Genomic DNA, 24,085 nt, shown 5'->3' on the forward strand with positions numbered 1-24,085 from the left:
GCTATGGGAATGACATCTTCAACGCACGTTCTAATGAACTCGCACACCGAATCAGCGTATTCGTCAATGTTGTTATCTGACGCAATACGAAACATCTCCCAGTCCACGTGATGGAAGCAGTCTCGGAGTGTGGAGTCAGCTTGGTCGGACCAGCGTTGGACAGACCTCAGCGTGGGAGCCTCTTGTTTTAGTTTCTGTCTGTAGGCAGGGATCAACAAAATGGAGTCGTGGTCAGCTTTTCCGAAAGGGGGGCGGGGCAGGGCCTTATATGCGTCGCGGAAGTTAGAGTAACAATGATCCAAGGTCTTTCCACCCCTGGTTGCGCAATCGATATGCTGATAAAATTTGGGGAGTCTTGTTTTCAGATTAGCCTTGTTAAAATCCCCAGCTACAATGAATGCAGCCTCCGGATAAATCGTTTCCAGTTTGCAGAGAGTTAAATAAAGTTTGTTCAGAGCCATCGATGTGTCTGCTTGGGGGGGGATATATACGGCTGTGATTATAATCGAAGAGAATTCTCTTGGTAGATAATGCGGTCTACATTTGATTGTGAGGAATTCTAAATCAGGTGAACAGAAGGATTTGAGTTCCTGTATGTTTCTTTCATCACACCATGTCACGTTGGCCATGAGGCATACGCCCCCGCCCCTCTTCTTACCAGAAAGATGTTTGTTTCTGTCAGCGCGATGCGTGGAGAAACCCGTTGGCTGCACCGCTTCGGATAGAGTCTCTCCAGTGAGCCATGTTTCAGTGAAGCAAAGGACGTTACAGTCTCTGATGTCCCTCTGGAATGCTACCCTTGCTCGGATTTCATCAACCTTGTTGTCAAGAGACTGGACATTGGCAAGAAGAATGCTAGGGAGTGGTGTGCGGTGTGCCCGTCTCCGGAGTCTGACCAGAAGACCGCCTCGTTTCCCTCTCTTTCGGAGTCGTTTTTTTGGGTCGCTGCATAGGATCCACTCCGTTGTCCTGTTTGTAAGGCAGAACACAGGGTCCGCGTCGCGAAAAACATATTCTTGGTCGTACTGATGGTGAGTTGACGCTGATCTTATATTCAGTAGTTCTTCTCGACTGTATGTAATGAAACCTAAGATGACCTGGGGTACTAATGTAAGAAATAACACGTAAAAAAAACAAAAAACTGCATAGTTTCCTAGGAACGCGAAGCGAGGCGGCCATCTCTGTCGGCGCCGGAAGTTAGTGTCACAATATAGTGTCACAGTGTACCTGGGGTTCCCAACTGGCGGTCCGTGGACCAAAATACTGTTACAACACCAGCAAATCAGCTCCAAGTAATTAACATTTTGGAAATCTGTTCCAAAGTATTCACATGCGTAATGGCAAGACACATTTGGTCATGTAGTGTATGTGGACACCTGCTCGTCGAACATTTAATTCCAAAATCATGGGCATTAATATGGAGTTGGTCCACCTTTGGCTGCTAAAAACAGCCTCCACTCTTCTGGGAAGGCTTTCCACTAGATGTTGGAAAATTGCTGCTGGGACTACAACAACCTGTCATTCAATCGAATAAGAGGAATATAGTATCAAAATAAACTGCTGTGAGTGTAAATGTGTTTTGGAGCTTAGTTCTCCTTCAGCTAGGCTAGTTCAGGTTCTCCCTCTTCAGCTAGGCTAGTTCGGGATCTCTCTCTTCAGCTAGGCTAGTTCGGGATCTCTCTCTTCAGCTAGGCTAGTTCGGGATCTCGCTCTTCAGCTAGGCTAGTTCGGGATCTCTCTCTTCAGCTAGGCTAGTTCGGGATCTCACTTCAGCTAGGTTAGTTCGGGATCTCTCTTCAGCATTCCTGCCTGTCAGGGATGCGGTCAATGGTGGCCTCCTGGTATTTCCTTGGTGAATCCTTCATGGATCAGGACCAAGTTGTGGAGAACACATGCACTGGCATGGAGTACTTTGTTGAGAAGGAACATTTCCAAGTGCAGCAGTCTCCGCCACTTGAGTAGCCCAAACGCCCTCTCAATGTGTCAAAATGTGGACCTGATTTTAAAACACTTTTGTTCATCTTGAAGGTGGCAGCTGTTTCTGAATGGGACAATTAAGTCCACATTAGTGGGTGGGTTGGTCTCGAGTTCGCTGGTCATGTACATTCTGGCATCGTGCACAGAACCAGCATTCGCTGTGTAGATGTTTGTTAACATGAGCTGGCTATCGCATACTTCCTGGAGTTGAAAGGTGGAATGGCCATTTCTGTTTATGTAGTCATCTCTATTGTTGAAAGGTCCCCTGATGGTAATATGGGTGGCATCTATACACCCAATCACCCCAGGGAACCTTGTCTTTTTCTCGAACGCGGTCTGCACTGCTGATAGTTGCTCTACAGAAGACCACTTCACAGTCAAGCACCAGCTGTGTGAGGCCTGTGACCACTTGAACGAGGTGGTGATGCAATGTTCCTTTGTTGAGATTGAACTGGTCTGCCACTCCCCTGAAACTTTCCTGGTTGGCCATCAGCCACAGGGAGGCCAACACCCTATTTTTAATGAGTCTACCTCTGTGAGGCACCATAGGAGCCAGGTCCTCGCACAGTATCTGGAACAAAACAAAATAACAATCTGTTAGCTCTGTCTTTGAGCTAAAAACACTCAATGTTGAGTAATCTGTTACTCATTGGTTGCATTACTGCAAAGTCTGCCAGTAGCCTATTGATAGGCAGCTTAGGTTTACATAGGTTTACAGTGCAGAGTACTTTAATAGTATAACTTATGAGGATGGTGTTACTAAATTAATTAATTAGGCCTATTAAATTATTGGTAAATCATTAGCCTACTTTTTACATACAGTGGGGAGAACAGGTATTTGATACACTGCAGATTTTGCAGGTTTTCCTACTTACAAAGCATGTAGAGGTCTTCATTTTTTTTAATCATACGTACACTTCAACTGTGAGAGACGGAATCTAAAACAGAAATCCAGAAAATCACATTGTATGATTTTTAAGTAATTCATTTGCATTTTATTGCATGAGTATTTGATCACCTACCAACCAGTATGAATTCCGGCTCTCACAGACCTGTTAGTTTTTTCGTTAAGAAGCCCTACTGTTCTCTACTCATTGCCTGTATTAACTGCACCTGTTTGAACTCGTTACCTGTATAAAAGACACCTGTCCACACACTCAATCAAACAGACTCCAACCTCTCCACAATGGCCAAGACCAGAGAGCTGTGTAAGGACATCAGGGCTAAAATTGTAGACCTGCACAAGGCTGGGATGGGCTACAGGACAATAGACAAGCAGCTTGGTGAGAAGGCAACAACTGTTGGAGCAATTATTAGAAAATGGAAGAAGTTCAAGATGACGGTCAATCACCCTCGGTCTGGGGCTCCATGCAAGAGCTTACCTTGTGGGGCATCATGAGGAAGGTGGGGGATCAGCCCAGAACTACACGGCAGGACCTGGTCAATGACCTGAAGAGAGCTGGGACCACAGTCTCAAAGAAAACCATTAGTAACACACTACGACGTCATGGATTAAAATCCTGCAGCGCACGCAAGGTCCCCCTGCTCATGCCAGCGCCTTAAAATTATTCAAATTAAAATGATAAACTTGGATTAGTTAACACAACGTGCCATTGGAACACAGGAGTGATGGTTGCTGATAATGGGCCTCGCTACCCCTATGTGGATATTCCATAAAAAAAATCTGCAGTTTCCAGCTACATTAGTCATTTATAACAATGTCTACACTGTATTTCTGATCAATTTGAAGTTATTTCAATGGACAAAAAAGTGCTTTTCTTTGAAAAACAAGAACATTTCTAAGTGACCCCAAACTTTTGAACAGTAGTGTATAGTTTTTATACAGTGGGGCAAAAAAGTATTTAGTCAGCCACCAATTGTGCAAGTTCTCCCACTTAAAAAGATGAGGCCTGTAATTTTCATCATAGGTACACTTCAACTATGACAGACAAAATGAGAAAAAAAAATCCAGAAAATCACATTGTAGGATTTTTTATGAATTTATTTGCAAATTATGGTGGAAAATAAGTATTTGGTCACCTACAAACAAGCAAGATTTCTGGCTCTCACAGACCTGTAACTTCTTCTTTAAGAGGCTCCTCTGTCCTCCACTCGTTACCTGTATTAATGGCACCTGTTTGAACTTGTTATCAGTATAAAAGACACCTGTCCACAACCTCAAACAGTCACACTCCAAACTCCACTATGGCCAAGACCAAAGAGCTGTCAAAGGACACCAGAAACAAAATTGTAGACCTGCACCAGGCTGGGAAGACTGAATCTGCAATAGGTAAGCAGCTTGGTTTGAAGAAATCAACTGTGGGAGCAATTATTAGGAAATGGAAGACATACAAGACCACTGATAATCTCCCTCGATCTGGGGCTCCACGCAAGATCTCACCCCGTGGGGTAAAAATGATCATAAGAACGGTGAGCAAAAATCCCAGAACCAGACGGGGGGACCTAGTGAATGACCTGCAGAGAGCTGGGACCAAAGTAACAAAGCCTACCATCAGTAACACACTACGCCGCCAGGGACTCAAATCCTGCAGTGCCAGACGTGTCCCCCTGCTTAAGCCAGTACATGTCCAGGCCCGTCTGAAGTTTGCTAGAGAGCATTTGGATGATCCAGAAGAAGATTGGGAGAATGTCATATGGTCAGATGGAACCAAAATATAACTTTTTGGTAAAAACTCAACTCGTCGTGTTTGGAGGACAAAGAATGCTGAGTTGCATCCAAAGAACACCATACCTACTGTGAAGCATGGGGGTGGAAACATCATGCTTTGGGGCTGTTTTTCTGCAAAGGGACCAGGACGACTGATCCGTGTAAAGGAAAGAATGAATGGGGCCATGTATCATGAGATTTTGAATGAAAACCTCCTTCCATCAGCAAGGGCATTGAAGATGAAACGTGGCTGGGTCTTTCAGCATGACAATGATCCCAAACACACCGCCCGGGCAACGAAGGAGTGGCTTCGTAAGAAGCATTTCAAGGTCCTGGAGTGGCCTAGCCAGTCTCCAGATCTCAACCCCATAGAAAATCTTTGGAGGGAGTTGAAAGTCTGTGTTGCCCAGCAACAGCCCCAAAACATCACTGCTCTAGAGGAGATCTGCATGGAGGAATGGGCCAAAATACCAGCAACAGTGTGTGAAAACCTTGTGAAGACTTACAGAAAACGTTTGACCTCTGTCATTGCCAACATGTCATTTGCTCATTTTGTCTGTCATAGTTGAAGTGTACCGATGATGAAAATGACATGCCTCATCTTTTTAAGTAGGAGAACTTGCACAATTGGTTGCTGACTAAATACTTATTTGCCCCACTGTATATTTAATCACATTTTACTTAAGTATTCAGGCCCTTTACACAGTACTTTGTTGAAGCACATTGAGTCTTCTTGGGTATGACCATACAAGCTTGGCACACCTGTATTTGGGGAGTTTCTCCCATTCTCCTCTGCAGATTCTTTCAAGCTCTGTCAGGTTGGATGGGGAGCGTCGCTGCACAGGTATTTTCAGGTCTCTCAGAAATCCGGGCTCTGGCTGGGCCACTCAAGGACATTGAGATACTTGTCCCGAAGCCACTCCTGCGTTGTCTTGGCTGTGTGCTTATGGTCGTTGTCCTGTTGGAAGGCGAACCTTCACCCCAGTCTGAGGTCCTGAGCACTCTGGAGCAGGTTTTCATCAGGGATCTCTCAGTACTTTGCTTTGTTCATCTTTCCTTCGATCCTGACTAGTCTCCCAGTCCCTGCCGCTGAAAAACATCCCCACAGCATGATGCTGCCACCACCATGTTTCACCGTAGGGATGGTCCAGGTTTCCTCAACGTTATGCTTGGCATTCAGGCCAAAGGGTTCAATCTTGGTTTTATCAGACCAGACAGACCAATCTTGTTTCTCATGGTCTGAGATTCCTTTAGGTGCCTTTTGCAAACTCCAAGTGGGCTGTCATACATTTTACTGAGGAGTGGCTTCCGTCTGGCCACTCTACCATATAAAGGCCTGATTGTTGGAGTGCTGCAGAGATGGGTGTCCTTCTGGGAGGTTTTCTCCACAGAGTACCTCTTCATTTCTGTCAGAGTGATCATCGGGTTCTTGGCCACCTCCCTGACCAAGGCCCTTCTCCTTTTGCTCAGTTAGGAACCACCAAGAATCTTCCAAACTTCTTCCATTTAAGAATGATGGAGGCCGCTGTGTTCTTGGGGACCTTCGATGCTGAATACTTTTTTTGTTCACTTTTCCCGGTCTGTGCCTCAACACAATCCTGTTTCGGAGCTTTACGGACAATTCCTTTCGACATAATAACTTGGTTTTTGCTCTGACATGAACTGGCAACTGTGGGATGTTATATAGACAGGCGCGTGCCTTTCCAAATCATGTCCAATGAATTTACCACAGGTGGACTCCAATCAAGGATGATCAATGGAAACAGGATGCACTTGAGCTCAATTTTGAGTCACACAGCAAAGTGTCTTATACGTTTTTTTCGCTTTGTCGTTATGGGGTGTTGTGTAGATTGATGAGCAATTGTTTTTAATTTAATCCATTTTAGAATAAGGCTGTAATGTCACAAAATGTGGACTAAGTGAAGGTCCGAATGCACTGCAGAATTATACATTTTTCTGCTTTTAATTCTGTTGCATGAGATGCAATTCTAGGTAACTAGATAATTGAGACTGGGCTTGTTTTATTATTATTGATTTTATTAAGGAAATTGGACAGCGTTCAGACGTTATTGAAGAGGGGCACATATCATACGTAATACATCCGATACATAATGCAAATTACCTGGAAGGGCTCCCAACCCATTCCGAAAGTGAGCCCGAAAGGCATATATACTGTATGTCGGGGTCACCTCATCTTCAATAGCGACTGCGAGTAGGGGAAGCAGTGCTTCAAAAAAAAAATCGGGACCAAAATAAAAATAATCATCCACAATTGCTTTAGCTGCAGCAAGCATATCTACTATTCTTGTTGCATCCATTTTTTGTTTTGCCAAAAACTAACAAATGGAACATGTTTGTTACAAACGTTCAACAAACTGTTTAAAACAAACAGTTTGCCACGAGCGTTGTTTGCTGCTACTGCATTCCGTGTGGCGTTGCTCAGGCAACTTAAGACTTGTTTGCTACAGCACCTTGCTTGTTTCAGCAAGGAGCAACAAAGTTTCATCACATTGTTAAGAGTCAATATTGCCGCAGAAACGTACTCAAGCGCATGAATGCCCGGCCATCCCGTCTTCAGTCAGCTGTTCGCCCCTCCCCAAGTTAAATAAACGGTTATGACTACATCCATAACTGTAATTTATATGGTAATTGTGCCAGCCAGGGTTTCCTTTATGAAGATGTTGCGCCGAACATTTGACCGGCAGCATTTGAATTTACTGGACCCATGTCCATTGGGTGTGCAACCTGATTAGGGCGTCCACCCACGGTGCTCAGAATGACAGAAATCACTTTTCGATTAGTGTAATTAATCCTAACCTAACATGTAAGTCGAGGATGCAATGACCTGTGTCCTTACCGCACACTTTGTAGATGTTAGCATAATATTTACCTTTCCTCAGACGACAAGACGAGTTTCAAGTTTGGGGAAGAACATTTTCAGCATAAAAATTCACCTATATAATAAAGCATTTCATGCATCATCATTTGCAGACTTATGTAAGATAGCCTACTATTCATAATGTGATGAGTAGATCGAATAGTCATAATTTAGGCTAGCAATATAACTCAATCACTGTTTGCAAAAAAGACTGTTCAATGCATAACTGAACGCCTATAGTGTAGAGACCTGGGCTATAGGCTATATCACATACGTTTCTTCATTCTTTTCACGGGAAAAAGACATTTCATGCAGTTTTGCTAAACTTGACATGACTAGTGACATTAACACAATCTTATTTAATAAGACAAATTACAGGGTAGCCTACTCTGCTGACACTGACAAACAGATCAGTAAAAATGACGTTTATAATAAGCCTCTGAGAAGGGGAAACACACATTGAATGTCACGTCCATCTAAACTGGAGAAGGAAATTATTATCCAAAAACAAACTTGTGGCACTGACCCAACAATGATAAGAGTGAATATGCGCAGTGCGCACTCACTGTGGATATGGCCTATGCTCTCCACTGGTACCAATAATATTGTCTATATGCCTACTGTTGTTGTCTAAATTAAGTTGAGAATTTTTATAACTAAAAGACAGATTAAGAGTATTTTCAGTGTCTTCTCTTTACAGCAAAAGCCATTTGCTTTCCAAACTAGGTTTTCCTGTGATTATATTTAGAAATTTTGCGATATTCCTGGCTGGGCCTCTACTTTTCTCTGACAGTCACAACTCAACAATCATGTATTTAGTATTTGTAGCGTGCGCTGCCCAAATTGCACATTTTGCCTTTCCTTCCGACTGTAGGCAATGCAATTTAAAACGATCCACAATATTTGAAGACTAGGGGGAACTAATGATCCTCTGTGGTCAAATCATGCTTTATTTAGTAGCCTATTTTGAATCGTTTTATTTATTTCTGTAAAGACCGGAGTAGGCTAATTAGGCTATATCATTCAATTTACTTAGGGAAAGCGTCCCCTAGCCTAATGAACACGCCCCCTATGCACCCAAGTCAATCTACTACCCCCCATGGTAGAAAAGTTAACTTTCTATTGGTCAGCTTGTCGAGAAAGAAATAGCCCAAACAGACTCTAGGACAGTTGTTGGACGATAGATCCCAAATTCATACAACCAGTAGGCCTAGGCTAAATAAAATATATTTTTTAAAGTATTAATCTGATGCAACAGATCAGAACGTTTTGCTTAAAATGTTGATAACTATTATTTCTTAACATTATCAGCGCACAAGGCAGTAGGCTACCCACGAATGTTCATTTGGCTAACGGACAATGAAAGAAAGTTGAAAACCAATCAAACATGAGAGAAATAGGCTACTGGTTTCAATGGCATATGGTTGTCTTTATAAAATAATTGCCTCCAGGGATATTGTCGGATTTTGCCTAGGCTGCTTTGAAGCAATGTAAAACATTTGATTTGATTTGAATTGCCAGGGACCTCACGATACAATATTATCACGATACTTAGGTGCATATACGATATCGATTGCAATTCGAAACAGTGATTTTATTGCTATTTGATGTTCAAAACATATTGCTCACTATGTCTTCTGTAGAGAGATGAGAGAGAGCAAGGGAGCATGAATTTAGATCAGACATGGAAATAAAAGTGCTGAAAACACGTTGGCTCACTAATTGAAAAGAAGACGGGGAACAAGCTATAGGATGAATAATACATGAGTTATTTTTAAATCTAAAAATCGATACTTGGAGTCAAAGTATCGATATGATATTGGCCAAAATAATATTGTGATTAGTTACTATTGATTCCCACCCATCATTAGTAACCTTTCTGTGCATTGAGCTTCATACATCAGGACAGTAAGCGTCACGACAGTTAGGCCTAACATGACACATTCATCTGAACAAGCTTTGAGTTCTCTGTGTGCTGGAGCTCTGTGTGAAGTGGAGTGTGTGCCGTGCAGCTGAAAATGAGAGGAGCATAAATCCAGGCTTGTCTTCTTTCACCCTCCGAGGAGTAACCGCCTCACGATGCATGCCATCACAGCAGGTCTCGTACACCGTTTTCTCCTTCCCTGCTCTCAAAGGGCAAGGGAAGGAGGGCATCTTAAATGCCACCCTATTCCCTATAATAGTGCACTACTTTTGACCAGGGCCCATAGAGAATAGGCTGCCATTTGGGATGCAACGGGCCTCTGCTCAGTAGCTCAATCCTCCTAGTGCATGTCAAGCACGCCAAAAATAATAAAATCAATGGATCACAGCTGACTCTTAACGATGATCTTGAAGTTTCCTGAGTAAGCAATCAATGTTTTCAATACACATCATTGGCGGGGCTGACGCCTTTTACAATGCTTTTCTCTTTGTATAAGCTCCCTCCCTGCAACCATCCAATTTTTGTAAATAATTTTTTATTCAGTGTTTATTTGACAGGAGGACCGTTTTTAGTAAATCCATGTCATGTCATGAAATTACAGGCCGACCAATTCTAGTCTTTTGCCCAATTATTGGAAAAAGATCTGATCGAACAAAATAACATTTAGTGGAAAAAGATTGGCCTGCCTGTGTAAACGCAGCCTGTCAGGATAGAGGGTGAACTTTGGCTGCCCGGCTCAGCTGGAGGCAAAACAGCACTTGTCATCATGGCTGGATTAAATGTGCACTTAGCTGTCCCCTGTCTGATTACCAGTTACATAAAACCTCCAGCTAGCACACGGAGGAAAGGAAAACATGTCATGCCGCTCCTCTTGCAAATTACTGCACTCTGGTTCCCACCGAGAGAGTGCATCGCATTGCATGGCATGCTATTCGACAGTGGTTACATCCCAAATGGCACCCTATTTCCTACATAGTGCATTACTTTTGACTAGAACCCTATAGGCCCTTTTCATAAGTAGTGCACTATATAGGGAATATGGTGCCATTTGGGACACACAGTGACAGTCCTCTGGATGTGCGACAGACAGACTGTCTGGAGGTAAATACACTTGAATTAATTCCAGATAGACATTTTGTTCCATATTTAAGTACTGATTATTAGGAAAGTTAGTTTAGCTACTCTTGCAATTTTTTTTCCTAAATTTTGAATGAAAGGTGCTTGAATTATGTGAAACCCAGAGGAATCGTGGATTTTATTTTAGCAACACACCTGTTAGGGTTTTGTAAACAGATCTCTCTCCTGTGTGTGTGTGTGTGTGTGTGTGTGTGTGTGTGTGTGTGTGTGTGTGTGTGTGTGTGTGTGTGTGTGTGTGTGTGTGTGTGTGTTGAATAAAACGTAGCAGGTCACCTGGTCCCAGCAGTCAATAATATTTAATCTAATCTCGGGGGCCAATTTTCTTTTTTCCTTCTTTCTGTTCTGTAACAGCCTCTCACCTCCAGCCAAATCTCCAGGCCGAAGCCTGGCCAAATCAAACAGCCCGGTAGGCCTACATCCTGTGAAAATCTGCTATGAGAGAGTTAGCAGGCTGCCACGCTTGGACTCGTAAATAATGCTAGCTCATGTTAGGCTGCTACCAGACCAGCAACTGTTATGGCTGCTTGTTACGAATACAAGTATCCAGAGTGTGTATCCTGTGTGTATTTCTTTTCTATCCTTCTCCCCTCACAGGTGACAATCATTCCCCAATCAGTCGCTAATCAGAAGACACCTGCTCCTTTTCTCTTACCCTATCACATCCCCTTTCCCTTGGTTTAAAAACCCAGTCAGTTGTATTCTCTGGAGATTGAGACACAGAGAGATTAAAACACAAAGAGATCAATCTCTCGCAATATTGCTCTCACTCGTTATTGAGTTCTTTTTAGTTTTTTGTTCCTACATGTCACATTTGCCCGGAATTATGTGAATATGTATTGTTGTGCTTCATGGCTATTTGTTTGTTGGTGGGGAAAGGGGGTATCAAGACAAGTCGCCCATGGGCATACACTACCCGTAGGTAAACTTTGTCTAAAAACCATAGTTAGAACTGGGCGGACCACCCACTGTATTTTTGGTTGGTTATAGTTAGCTGTATTGAAGTAGGCTAGTCTAGCTTAGGGGTGTTTTTGGATATTTGTTTCTTTCCTTGGGTCCAGCTCAGCCCCTTTTCCCGCCCCCCTTTACCGTGTGTTTAAAAATAAACCATGAGTGTTTGACGGTAATTTAGTTGTCTGTGGTTTTTCGTTCTCACTGTTTTTCGCTATTATACTTGGCATGAGTCTAGGAGGGTCTCGTTACCATCCCCTCCTAGACTGCCGGGCCAAAGGGATTCGTAACGCTGCTCAAGACAAGTGCTTCCCTTAATTTCTAAGTTATCGACTTAATCTTACTATGCCTTGGGCCATTGTTGCACTCCTTTATTTAACCAGGTAGGCAAGTTGAGAACAAGTTCTCAATAAGCCAAGATTCAGATATGGCTAGGACATCTGGGTTAGTGTGCTAAAGCAGTGAATAAAACAAACTTAGGGGGGAGGCTTCTAATGTTAACATGCATGAAACCAAGGCTATTACGGTTACAGAAGTCATCAAAAGAATGCACCTGGGGAATAGGAGTGGAGCTAGGCACTGCAGGGCCTGGATTCACCTCTACATCACCAGAGGAGGAGTAGGATAAGGGTACGGCTATGAGAATTGGTCGTCTAGGACATCCGGAACAGAGAGAAAGGAGGTTTCTTGGGGTGATTAAAATAGCTTCAAAGCATAATGTACAGACAAGGGTATGGTAGGATGTGGAGGTAAACCTAGGCATTGAGTGATGAGAGAGATATTGTCTCTAGAAACATAACTGAAACCAGGTGATGTCATCACAGGTGTGGGTGGTGGACATAAAAGGTTGGATAAGGTATAATGAGCAGGGCTAGAGGCTCTACAGTGAAATAAGCCAATAAACACTAACCAGAACCGCAATGGACAAGACATATTGACATTAAGGAGAGGCATGCATAGCCGAGTGATCATAAGGGTCCAGTGAGTAGTGAGGTTGGTTGGGGTTACTGTGATTCAGACAGCTAGCCGGGCCATCGGTAGCAAGCTGGCAGAGGATGGAGGTCTGTTTTTAGCCACCTCGTGCGTTTCCTTCGGTATATTAGTGGGGTTCCGTCTGGTAGAGGGGGACCAATCCAATTGGCAAAATAGTTATAGTGATCCAATAAAATTGTCCGATAGACCTATTCAGATAGCAGCCGATAAGACAGCTAACGATTAGCGGGCCACAGATGGGCGTTCAGGTAACGTCGCAACGGAGGGGCCAGTTGGATAACTCCCTCGGGTAGATAACGTCGGTAGTCCAGTCGTGAAGGCCCGGTGGGGCTCCGCATCGGCAGTAAAACGGGTCCAGATAGGTGATTGTAGCCCAGGAGTGGCTGATGGAACTCTTCAGCTGGCTAGCTCCGGAATAATTGATGTTTGCTCCGGGACCGACGTAAGCCAATAGTCACTCTGATAGCAGCTAGCTAGCTGCAAGATCCAGGTGTAAATGTCCAGAGCTTGTGGTAGAAATCTGGGGATATGGAGAGAAAATAGGTCCGGTATGCTCTGGTCTGAGTCGCGTTGTACAAAACTGGCGATAGCTTTTCGAGCTAAAGGATAGCTGATGACCACCAACCGTGGTTAGCTGAATACTAATGTTAGTCAGTAAACTGGCTAGCTTCTATTGTGGATTTCAGATTTGAGGTGAATAATACTTGTATTTTTATTTTAAATTGGTGAGGCGGGTTGCAGGAGAGTTTTGAAGTTGAGTTTTTAGAAAATAAAATATATGAAAAAATGTAACTATATATACACAGGACACGACAAGACAAGGACAAAGGATGTCTGACTGCTATGCCATCTTGTTTTAAACGTGATAAGGGCTAAAAACAGGTGTACTAAATACGACATGAAGATCACATGTATTGGTCGGTCCCCCCATAGTTGAACAGTGATCTTATGTTGTAGTCATCGTGGTGAAGTTAACCACTACTTAAGCAGGACTGTGCACTGCAGTGACCTGAAGCTGATACACTTATGCACAGACAACACCGCCGAGAGTATCGTTAGGTAAACCTCAACCGTCTAAGAAGCCCTGTGGTGACGAAATGGTTCCCAGTGGAGCTTCACAGCATGACAGCTGTAACCCAAAGGATATATACTGAACAAAAATATAAATTCAAAAATGACTTAGTTACAATTCGTATCAGGAAATTGAAATAAATAAATTGGGCCCTGCCGGTTGGACGCACTGCCAAATTCTATAAAACGATGTTGGAGGCAGCTTATATGGTTGAGAAATTAATATTCAATTCTCTGGCAACAGCTCTGGTGGACATTCCTGCAGTCGGCATGCCAATTGCACGCTCCCCCAAAACTTGAGACACCGGTGGTATTGTGTTGTGACAAAACTGCACATTTTACAGTGGACATTTATTGTCCCCAGCACAAGCTGCACCTGTGTAATGATCATGCTGTTAAATAAGCTTATTGATATGCCACACTTGTCAGGTGGATTGATTATCTTGGCAAAGGAGAAATGCTTACTAACAGGGATGTAAACAAATTTGTGCACAACATTTTAGAGAAATATGCTTTTTTGTGCGTATGGCACATTTCTGGGCTCATTTCTTTCTGCACAAAAAACATGGGACTAACGCTTAACATCTTATATTTTTGTTCAGTGTAGAATGCCTAGTATGCTCACAACTGCGTTGCGGTATAGATATTGCTAGCTGTTGTGTGTGTATATATGTAATTGTATTATTTATTTTTTATGACTGTACTGACAAATTACTAAATGATTTCAGCTGCATCAAACCATTAAAGTGTTGACTTCAACTGGTTGATCAATTCATTGTGATATTCATGAAATGTATTTCAATAAACTAGCTTCAGTCTTACTGCTAAAACAAATGATGCAGGTAGTTGGTTTATCATTTAAACTTTAATTTGTTGCCAAGTAAACATGTTTTAATTAAACGGTAGATTAGTCTGTCAATATAGAAAATAAGTAGACATGACTTGTATTTGCTCTAGAGACCGAGGTGAGTTTACACAGTAGTATGCAGGAACAGTTATCCCTGAACTTGAGACATCTGTGGCATTGTGTTACAAAACCGTACATTTTAGGGGCCAAGCTGTTTAATCAGCTTCTTGATATGCCACACCTGTCAGGTGGATTGTTCTAAACTGTTGTTCTAAACAAAACATTTTTGAGAAATTAGCTTTTTGTGCGTATGGAACATTTCTGGGATCTTTTATTTCAGCTCATGAAACATGGGACCAACACTTTGGAAGTGTAGGGTATCTCTCAGACTGCCTGGGTGGCCAGTAGGGGCGTAACAGCCGCAGGCTCAAGATATGTTATTTTCATCCCGCTCTCTCTGTCGGTCTCTGCTCTGGCCTGCCCCCCCTCCCGTTTCTATTTCCCTCCGTCCATCCCTCATGCCGATGTCTTATTCATATCTTCCTCTGGGTCTCTGGAATTTAATTGAGGACCTCTTGAGATTGTTGGGATTCCGGGCCGTGTGGGTTTGGAAGAGGAAGAATAAGCGGGCTGATTGGTTCTGCCTGCTATGAATGCCACTCTGGGTTTATTATCTGCAGTGTGAGGCATGGGCCTGTCTGGCTGCACAAAGATTTTGCTCTAAATTCACAGTGCTCGAAGCACTGCCTCTGGCAGCCTTGGTTTCAGCAAAGATCGCTCTGGCAGAGGTCACTGGCTGTTTTCTTCGCCATTTATTTGGCTTCAGTACTACTGCTTTTAACTACATGCTGACTACACCGGGCATGCACGTGTGTGCGCTATTGTGTGCATGCTGATTTTGTCTATCCACACCAGATGCGATCAGAACATGCAAGTTTAAATAAAAAAATTACTCTGAACCAACTATATTCATTTGGGGACAGGTCGAAACACATGAAACATTAATGGACATTTAGCTAGCTTGCTGTTACTAGCTAATTTGTCATTGAATATAAACATTAAGTTGTTGTTTTACCTTTTTTTTCTTTTTGCTGTATCTTTGTAGTATATTGACCCATTTTGAGTCACACAATCGTGTGTTCTCTACTCAGAATTTATCCACAGATAAAAGGGGAAACCTTGTTAGTGTCAGTAATCTCTCCTAGTTGTCTTCTGTGGTTTTTATATGGCGTTGGCAATCAACTAAGGTGCATTACTGCAACCAACTGGAGTGGCGTGGGTACATTCTCCTAAAACCAATGAGGATATGGGAGAGGCTGGACTTGCAGTAACTCAAGCGTCTAAAATAGAACCAAGTTTGGATGAAATTATTCATTAACAGAGTACCAGTCAAAAGTTTGGACACCTACTTATTCAAGGGTTTTTCTTTATTTGTACTATGTTCTACATTGTAGAATAATAGTGAAGATATCAAAACTATGAAATAACACAAATGTAATCATGTAATCAAAGTGTTAAACAAAAAAATATATGTTTTAGATTATTCAAAGTAGCCACCCTTTCTTTGCCTTGACAGCTTTGCACACTCTTGGCATTCTGTCAAACAGCTTCATGAGGTTGTCACCTGGAATGCTTTTCCAACAGTCTTGAAAGAGTTCCCACATATGCTAAGATATGATATGATATTATTAGTAGATTTGGATAGAAAACACTCTGAAGTTTCTAAAACTGTTTGTATCATGTCTGAGTATAACATAACTTAATTAGCAGGCGAGTGGTTATTATGCCAAAATTCTCACAGATGTGAAAATATATGAGCAGAATTGTAGTCTTAGGAAGAGCTTTTTTTGAAGGCTTGTTTTTGAAACTAACCATATTTGATTAGCTCAGGACAGACAATGCAGCATATTAGCTTATTCTTTCCCTGTACACTGTAAATTATATAATCTATTGATCCTATACCTTTCTCTCTTTTGTTCTGAGTAACGATCACTGGACATTTGTTCTAGCTCAACTGCATGTTCCATTTGTTGTGATTTTCCACTCTGGAGAGATCTGATAGAATCCTAATGTTTAAACAGGCCTGCCATAGGTCTGCGTCCCAAATGGCACCTGTAGTGGACTACTTTTGACCAGGGTCCATAGTGCACTATATAGGGAATAGGGTGCCATTTGGGAAGTACACTAGGTCTGCTCCAATCACTTAGCGACATCTTGACTATGCGTGCCTGATTGAGCTATATTCAAATGTTTCTCTACTCATGTAATTCTTTGGCATGTATGTCAGTGCATGCACTGTCTTTTTGTATCGTTACGAGTTACTTCCGTTTGCGCACATGTATGTATCTCCCATGCATGCAAATCTGTGAATGAATGTAAAGCAAGCCCATATTAAATCGGCGTGCATTCAGCAGGGAGCGGTGTCTGGCTACGTTGTGATGATTTGCATGTTTGGCCTCTGGACTTGAGATGAAAGCTTTGAAAGCTCTTCTCGATGGATCAGAGCGTGCCACGTCTTGTCCTATCCCATTGAGCCTGAGACTGTGAGGCTGAGGCTTATTTCTGTGGAGTTTTGCTGAATCACCTAGCAGCATGGCATGCCATGCACAATCATTGTGAAAGCCTGGTAAAGTTGGTGCCGGTGCTCAACCAAAACCACTAACCAGATATTATTTTTGGCCGAAGTTTGGGTTATGAAAATGCATTTTTTGAGGTAGTGAGGAGGCAGAGGACCAAAGAGAGAATGCCAGAAGTATACTTTACCAGCCTGGCATGCATAGTCGTTGAGAAAGCTTGGGGAAGCTGGTGCCTGGTACTTAGCCATAATAACCACTCACAAATTCATTGTTTTGGCACAGAGAGCAGTGAGAGTTGCCAGCAGCTTGTCCAAAGGATGTGTAACGTTGCATAACATACTGTTAGAAATGTATCGTGTAGAACAGATATGATTGTCAGATTCATTCTATTTCTATCTGCAATGTTCAGAACATTTCAGGCTGGCAGGGTATGTTATAGGAAGGCTCTCTGTTCGAACCTCAGCCACCCAAGTTTCACTGAACACACATGCCAGGTGTTGAATAGAGCAGGGAATATTTTGACAATCTGAAACCTGCAGATAGAACAAAAACTGTTGGTTCAAATGTAGACTTATTAGAAGACTATAGTGTCGGTTTTCATTTAGGCTACTATTGTTGTCTGTGTAAATGCGTGTGGGAGGGACCCAAAGTGACATTTTGGTGCAACAAAGCTGCTTTGGAAAGTGGAAGCCATGAGGTATGCAGTGAGAGGCAGCACAGAGAGGTGGTGGGGGTGGCACACCCTGGGCTGTGTTTTCAACAAACCAGGACACCCTGTGTGTGGGTGTTTTATTTATATTTGTGAGGTTTCAGTTAGTATGGATGGTATCGTGGATTGTATGATCGTTTTCCTCACAATACTTGAGTGAAACTTTTTCAACCAAAAAAATGCTAGTCCCGTGAGTTCATTGACTGAGTAGGCACTGTTAACAGTGAGCATTAGCCTACAACATCATAGCACAGACTTTGCATTGTCAGGTGGGTTTACCTGACAATGCAAAATACCGCTGTGGGATTCTCCCAAGTACTTGTCTTCAGTTACTTTTAAATGTTCTCACGTTTGAAAACTATGCCTCCTGGTGCAAGTCAAATCACTGCGCTCAAAGCCAGGTGGTGGCATCACCTGTTTACAGTGTGTGACGTGGATGTGTGGCCCAGCCCTGCTGTGTGAGCAGACCTGGATTTAAATATCATTTGAAATCGTTCAAATATTTTCAGCGTTTGCTTTAGTCTGCCTGGACTGCCAGGTGGGCGGGGTTTCCAATTTTGGGACTTTTAATATTGGTTCTGTTGCAACAGGCAAGCTAAATGACATGCAATTATTTCAAATGGTAGTTAAACCCAGGTCTGTGTGTGGAAGCACTAGCTTCCTCATCCAGTCAGGGGAGGTGTGAACCAGATGCTCGCGTGCACGCTCACACATACACACACTTTGTCGGCGATGGCAACTGTCACTCATGCCCCAGTCACACCATCAGGAGTGTTACTGTGGCGTTGTGCCATTTAAACCCTCTGCCCGCTCAGTGCAGTACCTCCAGATGGCAAGAGCTCTAACCCACCTGGCTTCACCACTGCAGACATATCTCCTCTCCTCTCGCTGCTCGCAGTCTAACCCACCTGGCTCCACCACTGCAGACATATCTCCTCTCCTCTCGCTGCTCGCAGTCTAACCCACCTGGCTCCACCACTGCAGACATATCTCCTCTCGCTGTCACAGGGCTTGTTGTGTTCAATTAGGATCTGGAGTCACTCACTGCATCCAACCGTAAGTGTCTGACTGGCTGTCGCGTGTTGGGCTTGGGCTCTGGAAGGGAAAATACACAAAGATGGGACATCTGAGATGACTAAAAGGAACATTTTTAGAAACTCTAGTTTACAATTGATTGTGGTCATCCAAACTGCTGTTCTAACTTTGTTGAATGTGATTTGCTGTCTTCAGGTGTGTATAATTGTATTGTTCTACAAGTTGTTTATTGCTGTCTTTTCTGTCTCCCTCCAGGTAAGAGGAAGCCGGTGCTCTCGCTCTCCAAGGACGTGTTTGAGCAGCCTCATGCTGCTGCCGCGTAAGACTTTCAGTCTTTATCTGCTTTATGACAACTCTGTGTATTCCAACACTGTTATTCCCCTTGTGTAATTACAAAAAAACACTCACTATGCAATTAAAATGTGGTTACTAAAGTAGCCTATTAGTACCAAAATTGTATTACCATGTCGTTACTAGTGTAATTACAATGTTACTTGAGTACAAAGGTACAAGAGCAACTTAATATATTAATATAACGTGTTCCCCTGTTTTTTATGATACATGATAATATGAATGTCTTGTTTTTCACACTTTGTACAAAATAATCAAATGCAGGACGACAGGATCTTTATAAAATGTAGCTATACTTTATTAACTTAACTCTGGTGTAACAGATGTGATTGTATTCTCTTTTGCGTTGTGTAATACCTAAAAGGTCATGTATTGGTCCCAGTTGCTCTGACATAGAATGAGCACAAGATGTGTGACATGCACCAAGATGACTGCTGTAGCATAGATCGCCTGCACAGAATTATCAGACTGGGGAAAAATCATTAATATACTCTACCGGTCAAAAGTTTTAGAACACCTAATTATTGAAGGGTTATTCTTTATTTTTACTATTTTCTACATTGTAGAATGTGAAGACATAAAAACTATGAAATAACACATGGAATCATGTAGTAAATATGTTTTATATTTGAGATTCTTCAAATAGCCACCCTTTGCCTTAATGACAGCTTTGCACACTCTTGGCATTCTCTCAACCAGCTTCATGAGGTAGTCACCTGGAATGCATTTCAATTAACAGGTGTGCCTTTTTAAAAGTTAATTTATGGAATTTTCTTGCAAATCAGTTGTGTTGTAACAAGGTAGGGGGGTATACAGAAGAGAGCCCTCTTTGGTAAAAGACCAAGTCCATATTATGGCAAGAACAGCTCAAATAAGAAAACTGAAACAGTCCATTACTTTAAGACATGAAGGTCAGTTAATCCGGAACATTTTAAGAACTTTTAATGTTTCTTCAAGTGCAGTCGCAAAAACCAAGCGCTCTCTCTCATGAGGACCACCACAGGAATGGAAGGCCCAGAGTTACCTCTGCTGCATAGGATAAGTTCATAAGAGTTACCAGTGTCAGAAATTGCAGCCTAAATAAACGATTCACAGAGTTCAAGTAACAAACACATCTCAACATCAACTGTTCAGAGGAGACTGTGTGAACCAGGCCTTCAGGGTTGAAATGCTGCAAAGAAACCACTACTAAAGGACACCAGTAAGAAGAGATTTGCTTGGACCATGAAAACCGAAATTTGTCCTTTGGTCTGGAGTTCAAATTGGAGATTTTTGGTTCCAACCGCCGTGTCTGTGAACGAATTACCTCTGCATGTGTCTTTCCCACCGTAAAGCATGGTGGTAATATGGTGTGGGGGTGCTTTGCTGGTGACACTGATTTTATTTACAATTCAAGGCACACTTAACCAACATGGCTACCACAGCATTCTGCAGCGATACACCATCCCATCTGGTTTGGGCTATCTTTTTTTTTTTTTTAAGGGAACTCCTTCAAGACTGTTGGAAAAGCATTCCAGTTGAAGCTGGTTGAGAGAATGCCAAGATTGTGCAAATCTGTCATCAAGGCAAAGGGTGGTTATTTGAAGATTCTCGAATGTAAAATATATTTTGATTTAACACGTTCTTGGTTACTACATGATATGCAGGCAAGCTATTTGTTATTTCATAGTTTTGATGTGTTCACTATTCTACAAAAAATATAACCAAAAGGTGTTCTAAAACTTTTGACCAGGAGTGTAACTATAAAAAAACACTGTATAAATACCTGAAAGGGCACATAAGATGTGACATGCACCAAGATGGCTGCTGTAGCATGAATCTGACATGCACCAAGATGGCCGCTGTAGCATGGATCTGACATGCACCAAGATGGCTGCAGTAACATGGATTTATTTATTTTTTTACCTTTATTTAACTAGGCAAGTCAGTTAAGAACATATTCTTATTTTCATTGACGGCCTAGGAACAGTGGGTTAACTACCTGTTCAGAGACAGAACGACAGATTTGTACCTTGTCAGCTCGGGGGTTTGAACTTGGATCTGACATGCACCAAGATTGCTTCAGTGACATGGATCTGACATGCACCAAGATTGCTGCAGTAACATGGATCTGCTGCAGTAACATGGATCTGACATGCACCAAGACGGTTGCTGTAGCATGGATCTGCAGCAAGAAGAAACCACCATGTATGAATCATGAGCTAAATACTACCACCATGACTTCAGAGCATGCTAGCTAATCGCTCATACAGCAATCATGTCAAAATGCATGGCTGGAATACGTCAAACTGTATATTATGCACGTGTTGAACTCGTAAACATCGTAAATATGCAAACAGAACACAGCACTTCAGAACATGACCTACTGCCTGCACAGAATTATCGGTCTGGAAATAATATCTGTAAGCGCAGCCAATGACATTACACCTTATTGACGTCTGACTTGAACCTACCAAGTGAAATACATAAACATTAAATACACATTTTTGCAGTGGCAAGTTGAACCATAAATAACCACTTTACGCTTGTATGTTCGTGTCTCCGGCCATGATGAACTGCAATAACCTCACGACCTGGTTGGTGTTAACCAATCATAGCACAGTATGATATGACAGCAGAATGCAACCGATTTTTTAAAATTTAAGTATGTTTCACATTAATATTACAGGATACAATGCTGCTAAATCAACTTAATGATCCTAAAGATGTCACTGGCGACTGTTTCCTCCCATGACTAATGAGGATAGAGGAGGCTAGTTAGAGATGACCTTTTGGATGCGTTCACATACTGTTATATTTGGCGCAATGCCCCAGTGAATATTGTTGATGGAACACATTTTCACTGTCAAAGAGAAGATAACTCTGGACTAATGCTCAGTTATATTAACATTTAGGCTACATGCAGTTATTCAGATGAAATGTGTAAATCATAATGAATTAATGCATACCAGGGTATGGGGTCCATTCTGAATTGAGTTGAAAATTGCTCTAATTTCAATTAAATGGTTGAATTAGAATATCATTGGAATTTGTTTTAAAGAAAGTAGAATTTATTTCAATGAAATCCAAATGCCTTATTTATTCTACACGCCACCAAATGAATGTTTATTTTGACATATGGTCAGCAATGCCATGCAGCATAAGGTTGAAACGTTTCATTTTTTAAACTCAATTTAAACAATTTAAAATTTGAGGTCTGGAAACATTCCAGGATCATGTTTTGGGTTGTCCATAATAATGAATAATTCCCTTAACGTTTTTAAATATCAGAAGATGAAAAAATCCCAGAATGCATTAGATCGAACACTGCAGTATACAAGGGAACAATCTAACATCTCTTGACAAAGAAGAAAAATACAGTGACATCTGAATTACAATCAAATTAATATTTGAAATGGTATGTGTATTTTTTGCATTAAGTGGCATATCCTTTCGATAAACTATTTGTCAAGTGAATGAGACTTTCATGGTTCACCTCTCAGTTGAATTGGTTTAAATTATTTAAATTTTACTTCAATTCAAATTTTCTGCATCTTGTGGGGTGTGGCCAATTCATTGTCTGAATTAAATTCATATAAATATATTCAGAAATTCCAAATGTACCCCAACCCTGATGAATACAGAACATGATGTACATAAAAAAAACAGTTAATCCTAACAACTGTCTACCTTACAGACCCCCAAGAGATTTGGATTCGAAAGCTTGTGTGACCATCGGAGAGAAGGTACCTCATCTAGTTAATGATCAGTATGCTATCTCTTACTGTCTCTCACATTCGTACCTTCCGTCTACCACTGTTCTTTCCCACACATGTTCCTTTGACAAAACCTTTATATAAAACTGAAGAACTTACATAAACATATGTTTTTACATCTGTGTATAGTTGTTCAAACCTCTGTATACTTTAGGTTGAGTTAGGTCCTCTGTCTGTGGTCTGGATGCAGAAAGCTGAAAGCTTGGCTCAATTAAGGGTCTGTGAGCCGTAAAGAACGGCCTAACAAACATTATGACCCAGATTGAACACTTCTGATTGTAGGCAGACTGGAATGTGCTTTACTGCCTGACGGGCAGTAAAAATATTTATTTTAAACTCATCAAATAAGTGGAATTTTCCATTGGCAAAGATGCAAGGTTTTTTTGTCTTACAATATAGCCTGAAGTCAAAGTCAGGGCAGCAATTTATTTTTTTGGTTCTTGTATAAAGTGTAAGAAAACAAATGGTCCCATGATTTACGTAAACTTTTCTTTCAGATGAAAAGGGGCATTTGTGGTGTCTTTGGACTCAACCCATCAACCCCTTAGAAGAGACTATATACAGTATTTAGTGTTTCAATGTTCAAAGCTTTCCATGTTGATAAAAAACTGGTTGGAGTAGATGTTTAAACAAAGACGTAGCTCAGAGCAAAGCAGCACTCTCAAATAAAGAGAATAAGAGATACTCCCACTTAAAATGACCCCGTATGTTGGTAGATTAGGATTTAGTCTTTCTTTTCGTGTTTGTCGCTCTCTGTTTCTGTTTGTTTGCACAAGATGAGGATTGGGTACCAAAAACCCCAATGACCTCTTGTGACTTAATATTTTTATCCCTCTTTTTGTATTCAATGATTACTTCAAGTATGGGAGAAGTAAGGGAAGGAAGGGAGATTTTACCCAGTCTTGCTCTCTCTCATTACATCACCGTGTTTTAATCCAGCCTGACATGGCTCTCTCCCCTCTCTGTCCTGTGCAGAACTTTGTGGTGAAGGCCGATGACCTGGAGCAGATCGACGAGCTGGGAAGAGGGGCGTATGGTGTGGTGGACAAGATGAGGCACATGCCCAGTGGCTTGATCATGGCAGTGAAGGTATGTGAGATTTGATGATGTAATTGATGTTCACTTTCAGGAGATCTAGGTCAGGTTACTATATAGCAAAAGCACTTATAGCAGCCTAATTCTGGTATTTTGACCAATCAGGTCAGTTATTTTGCCA

General features: G+C 41.9%; 1 protein-coding gene across 1 annotated transcript in view; it reads left to right on the top strand.

Moving 5' to 3' along the window:
• Positions 1 to 24,085, top strand: part of LOC139381080 (mitogen-activated protein kinase kinase 6) — a 49,378-nt gene that overhangs the window by 15,423 nt on the left and 9,870 nt on the right. Inside the window, exons 2-4 of the mRNA XM_071124321.1 lie at positions 19,019 to 19,082; positions 22,791 to 22,839; positions 23,845 to 23,958. Coding sequence (XP_070980422.1) covers positions 19,019 to 19,082; positions 22,791 to 22,839; positions 23,845 to 23,958 — 227 coding nt within the window. The remainder of the gene's footprint in view (positions 1 to 19,018; positions 19,083 to 22,790; positions 22,840 to 23,844; positions 23,959 to 24,085) is intronic.

This window comes from Oncorhynchus clarkii, chromosome 23 (genome assembly GCF_045791955.1).
Source record: "Oncorhynchus clarkii lewisi isolate Uvic-CL-2024 chromosome 23, UVic_Ocla_1.0, whole genome shotgun sequence".
NCBI lineage: Eukaryota > Metazoa > Chordata > Actinopteri > Salmoniformes > Salmonidae > Oncorhynchus > Oncorhynchus clarkii.